This window comes from Apium graveolens, chromosome 11 (genome assembly GCF_009905375.1).
Source record: "Apium graveolens cultivar Ventura chromosome 11, ASM990537v1, whole genome shotgun sequence".
Lineage (NCBI taxonomy): Eukaryota > Viridiplantae > Streptophyta > Magnoliopsida > Apiales > Apiaceae > Apium > Apium graveolens.
Window position 1 is genome coordinate 86672600 of NC_133657.1, and position 5490 is coordinate 86678089.

Genomic DNA, 5490 nt, shown 5'->3' on the forward strand with positions numbered 1-5490 from the left:
GAACACACGCTCCGAAAAAGAAAACTACTCCCCCATCCGGGAAAACCCGCATAAGGGAGTGTGAGGCAAATGATAGACCATAAATAATCAAACCCAAATAAAGAAGCAAAAGCCCAGATAGAGAACACCCCAGGCCCAAATTGGGGTGGTCCCCGGGGCCACGTGGCACAGGAAAAAAATGTCAACTGTCTCATGTTATTCAAAATGAAACGATTGCATCCCAGCCGTCCATATGTAAAGATCCCAAGACAACACTGGTGTAAGAAGGACACCCGACCCCATAGTCGATCCAAGCTGTCCAATCACTCACCAACCAAGAATGATCAAAGGCTAGGATGAAGAGGTACAAACCCCAAAAACCCTAAATCTTGGGACCTATAAAAGGCCCCAAAAAGAGGGTTTTAGGGGTGAAAAAATATTTGACTGCTACACACCTATACACACACCACTATACATATTTTGAATAGCTCCTTCCCTATTCTTCTTCTTCTTCTTCTTCTTCAAGAAACCCCATTCTTATTCTCACGCCGGAGTTGCCGCGGGAAACAGCCCCCCTCTGGTTCTCTTTTGCAGAGTCCCCTACCTAGCAGGTTAACCTCACACCAGTTGCCACGTGGACAGGGCTCTAGCCTACGTGAGAGAGGAGAAGACCGGGGAAAAAACAGAGTTATCACAAACCACCGGAAGGAACAAATAAGATCAATACTGATGCAGGTTTGTTTACGGATTCTACCAGATATAACTACTCTATGATAGGCAGAGATCATATGCGCGAGTTAGTAGAGGTAGTGGCAGTATGTAAGGGGATAGATCCAGTCTTGGTGGAAGCAGTTGGCGTACATGAAGTTTTGAGCTGGATTAAGCAAAATGGGTGATCTTCATTGGTGATCGAAATGGCTTGGTCGTGGTCCAGGCAGGTAGTGCGTTGTTCTTTTGTCAATCTTTCATTTTTGGGAAGATTGATTGATAAATACAGAAGATTACTGGTTACTTCGGAAAATGTAGTATTACATTAAATTTTATTAAGCATTATGCGAATAAAGTGACTCATGTTATAGCGAGAAACGCTAGTTCCTTAGCTGAATGTGTTTGGAGTAAGGGAAATATCCCACCAAATCTTTTTCATGTAATCATTCATGATTTGAGTTAATGAATTTTCACCTTTGTGGCAAAAGAAAAAAAAGACTTAATGGGTAGATATTCGATTCGATATTATATGTTTATTGTTGAATATAGTAGTTAATCTTTAAAAGAGTGTGTTCAACCAAATTTGATCAGATTTTAGATTTCAATATTTCTTATACGAAGAAGAGCTCTGTTAGAGAAATCTGTAAATTTTTTATATTTTATACAAAATAATATAATTATTATTGGCTTGATAACCAATTTTACAAAATATTATTTTAAAGAAATTGTGAAATATTGTTAATATTTTTTCGTAAATTTTTGTCTAAATATTAAAATTGATCCATAAAATATTTTTAAAAAAAAATTCTAGTCTAGCCTATGAAACGCGGCTTTATCGACTAGTTTAATAATAAAATATAATAGTATATGATAAATTATAGCGACATGATTTTAAGTTAATATAAGTTAAATATAAAATTAAACAATTAAGTTAATTGAGTGAAACCTTATATTATTATGGATTTTACGGCTAGATTTAATAATGAAAAAGTTAAACTAGTTGTACACTTGAACCGCTCAATGAGCGGGAGTAGTGCACGTGGCCTTCTAGAAACCCTTACAAACATTTGAAACCGCTTTGGCAACTCCAGTATAAATACAAATATTCTCTCCGTAAAATCACTACCTCGCTCTCTCCGCCTCCCTCATATCTGTAGACACAAATCTTCTTAATTTCTGCAGATAACACCGTTTGGCTCTCTACGCCGTCGTTTCAGCAATGGCAGCTAGTATGATCGCTTTCTCACAGCTCAATTCTAAACTCACCATGGTCCTTGCTAGCAATGCTGCCAGACGTGTGCAAACTGCTTTGCATCTACTGAGCCTTGTGCTCGAATCTGGCAGGCCTAATCGTTTAAGGGAGCTCTTGTTACGTTGCAAATTCCTGCGATTCACTCTTCATTTGATTGGATCGCTGTGTTCACTGCCTCGGACTGTATTCTTGAGGCCCGATCCAGTTATATCTATTACTATGTCGGCATTTGTGGCTTTCACTCAGGCTTTATGGAATCTGTGGAGCGGTGTAGCGTTTGTGCCTAGGAGTCTGCGGTATCACCAGCGGAAGAATCCTCTAGCTAATGTAACTAAAGTTTATACGAGGAAGAGAAAGAGAAATGCCACGGGAATTCTAGTTTTGGCCGGAGGAGATATGGGTGCAATTGGTAATTAGAGTTCCCCTCATTGATGTGTTTTTCATACTTTATCCCGTATTGATATTTTTGTGTCATGTTTGATTTCAATTTTATTTTTATAATTATTAAACGACGGTGATAAATTTTATTTAAGTGCGAACTTAATATTTTTCGTGGTTTATTATTAAGACAAAGGCATGTTTGATAGTTTTTATTTTATGTTTTCTAGTATGTGATAAAAATTAAACTCATTCCACGTATTACTCGAATCGTGTTGGAAGAGTTGTATTGTTCATATTATTAATATGTGTTTTTGAATATGCATTTGAGAAATGTATCTTTAAATAAATAGATTTGTATGTCACTATATTGTGCGGTTATTTATCATCTTTTTCAATATATGTATTTCTCTTATAGAAATTTGATGTGGTATATTTAGTACTCTCTCTTTCTGCCTCTAATTTTAATATATTGGTCATTAGTTATTTAATTTATGTGGTTGTAGATATAGAAGTTGTAGTTTGAGGTATGATTTAATCTTGATCAATGTATTTTATCATTTTGTATATTGTTCCACATACTTTATTTGCATACTTGATGTTTTCGTGGTTTTAAAGGCGAACATATTTTGAATTTGCTGTTTTTTTAGTAAAAATGTAAAAGGACGAGTATACATGTGTTATTATTCATAATGTACAAAGATATATTAATGTGATACAAATATTAGGAGATCCGCTTCATTAATGTGTGTCAAATACGCATTTGAGAGTTATGTCACTTAATGAATGCATGTCTCCGCGCATTGCGCAGTGATTTTACATCGTTTTCTACAAATGCATCTTTCATATATATGAGAATTTGTTGTGGTACATTGAGCCCTGGCTCTCAATTTGCAGCATATTAGTCATCATAATTTATTTAATTGTGGTAAATAATGCATTTTTTTTCATTTTTATGTAGGTGGAAATTGTCCGCCCACCATTGTAGTGGATACTCCAGCTCAAACAGTGTCTCCGAAGGTACTTTGATATTTATTTTGTACTCTATATATGTTTGTATATATGAGGTACATATGCATTTGTTGTAAGAATCTTCGTGCCTGTAATTGAGTCAACCAAATACCTGATTGAATTAATCTTTATGAAGCAGAAATTAAAGCAAGATGATGTACAGAAGGGACGCTCTACAGGTGAAAGTTACAAGTCTGATGGAAAACCTATCTCAACTTCTCACAAGGTAAGACGTCCACTGCGTGCAGGAAGACCTTTTTATTACCAATTAGGCATTGCAGTATTTGCTTTGTGATAATATATGTGACCTAGCTACTAATTAGTATTACTCCTAATTTTGGATGTATATATAGAAACAAGTTCAGTTGGAATCCCTCCCAGCTTTAAAGGGTTTCATTGTGGAGGAAATATTAGGTTCAGGTATTAAAGCTTTAATAACCTTTAGATCCTTGGTAGAACAAAGGGGCATCTTGATTTCATTAACTACATTTTTTTTGTGAACATAAATGCAGGTGGCTATGGGACTGTTTACAAGGTCATCAGAAAGCTTGATGGGATACCACTTGCAATTAAATGTATGCTATATGAAATGATTTCTCTATATATGTTCTTGTACTTTAATTTTTTTAATCAATATTCTGGACAAGCAAGATGCCTTAATAAGTTTGATGCATGCGGTTAAACAACATTTCTGATTAAATTTTAGAGGCAAGCAAGTTTTGTTTTAAAAATTAGTATTCTTCATTTGTATTTGTTTACCCGTTTGCCAGCTTTTACTATAGAAAGTATTCGTACCGCTGGATAGTTACGCTACTAGAAAAATGTCAATAGACATCATTCAATAGCAACTCTTTTGTTTTTTGTTTTACGAAATGTTGATATAATTAAAGCCAAATATGCTTTAGATATGTTTTATATTATCATGGATTTTACAGGTCCCCGTGGCAATACTAACCGACACCACATTCAACGTGAACGGAAAATGTTGGAGCAGTACGGGTAAAAATGACATTAAAACCTGAAAAATCTAGTACATCCTAAGATTGTAAAATTATAATGACTTTATATATTTAATAAATTACGTTACAGGGGCAAAAACTTTATTATAAAATACGAAGGCTCTTTCAAGCATAGGAGTGCTGACTGTCTTGTTCTTCAGTATTTTGAGCATGAAAGGCCTGAGGTGATATCTAGCTCTGCTCTTCCTCTTTCTATTTTCAGTAGGTTAAAAAGTCTATTAATTTGTATAGTTGGTGAGGCTCCTTCCAATTTGACTTTTGATATATCTTTTAGGTCTTGAAGAAAGAAATTACTCTGTATCAACTACAGTGGTATGGTTATTGCTTATTCAGAGCTCTTTCTAGTCTACACAAGCAGGTACAAAACTGCATAAACTGGTTTTGGTATATGCTTGTATAACTTCTTAACATGTTACCAAAGAGAGTAGCTTACTTTCTTTGTATCTCTCCTACAGGGAGTAATTCATAGGGATGTTAAGCCCGAGAATTTCCTTTTCTCGCGAATGGCGAATAAGGGTTATCTAATAGACTTTAACCTGGCTAGGGTATGTGCATCATTTCTTTTCTAGATTATTTTGCACTTTATCCTGTGTGAAGTATATTTATTAGCACACAGTCTGAGAGTTTTTGCTTTGCCTTCCAACATTTTTTTTCATGCAGGATATGAACAAGATATATGGAACAACTGGTAAGCTCTAGTATCTGAGTATTAATTAGATCTTATGCAAGCTTAAAAATAAGTAATCGCGAGCAGCTCACTTACAAGCAGTGAGCTGTACAGGCCTTCATTATGTTTCATTGCCTGTGCAGAATCTAACCCTCTTGCAAAATCTGCAGTGACATTTCAACTCCATACAGCTCCTGGGAGGCCTACTCTTAAGCTCCTAGCTCCTAGCTCCATACAACTCCTGGGATGCCTACTCTTATGCTCATAACTCCACTCAGCTCCTGGGAGGACTAGTCCTGACCTCCCAACTCAGTCTAGTCCTAACACTACAGTCCTAACTAGTCCAGTCCCGCGACCCCAACCTTGAGTAATCCCAGCACGTGAGACGCTGACCCGAGCACATGATGGGAGTAACTGTCACGCATCAATCATGGGAATAATCAAGGCACGTGTCAGAGGATCCTCAAAACATTCCT

General features: G+C 36.1%; 1 protein-coding gene across 1 annotated transcript; it reads left to right on the plus strand.

Annotated features, from left to right (window-relative positions):
• The first annotated feature begins 1810 nt into the window (after window positions 1-1810).
• On the plus strand, window positions 1811-5095 carry LOC141698444 (uncharacterized). The gene is made up of 10 exons (XM_074503140.1): window positions 1811-2348; window positions 3279-3337; window positions 3468-3554; window positions 3682-3748; window positions 3841-3903; window positions 4264-4327; window positions 4418-4511; window positions 4622-4705; window positions 4803-4892; window positions 5008-5095. Exons 1-10 carry the CDS (start codon window positions 1907-1909, stop codon window positions 5044-5046), a joined length of 1089 nt encoding a protein of 362 aa, XP_074359241.1. The 5' UTR covers window positions 1811-1906; the 3' UTR covers window positions 5047-5095.
• Window positions 5096-5490: the final 395 nt, after the last annotated feature.

Coding starts and splice junctions, on each gene's coding strand:
- LOC141698444 (XM_074503140.1), top strand. CDS start 1,907: ATGGCAGCTAGTATGATCGCTTTCTCACAGCTCAATTCTAAACTCACC. Junction 3,749..3,840: donor GGAGGAAATATTAGGTTCAG/GTATTAAAGCTT, acceptor ACATAAATGCAG/GTGGCTATGGGACTGTTTAC. Junction 4,706..4,802: donor TTTCTAGTCTACACAAGCAG/GTACAAAACTGC, acceptor TCTCTCCTACAG/GGAGTAATTCATAGGGATGT.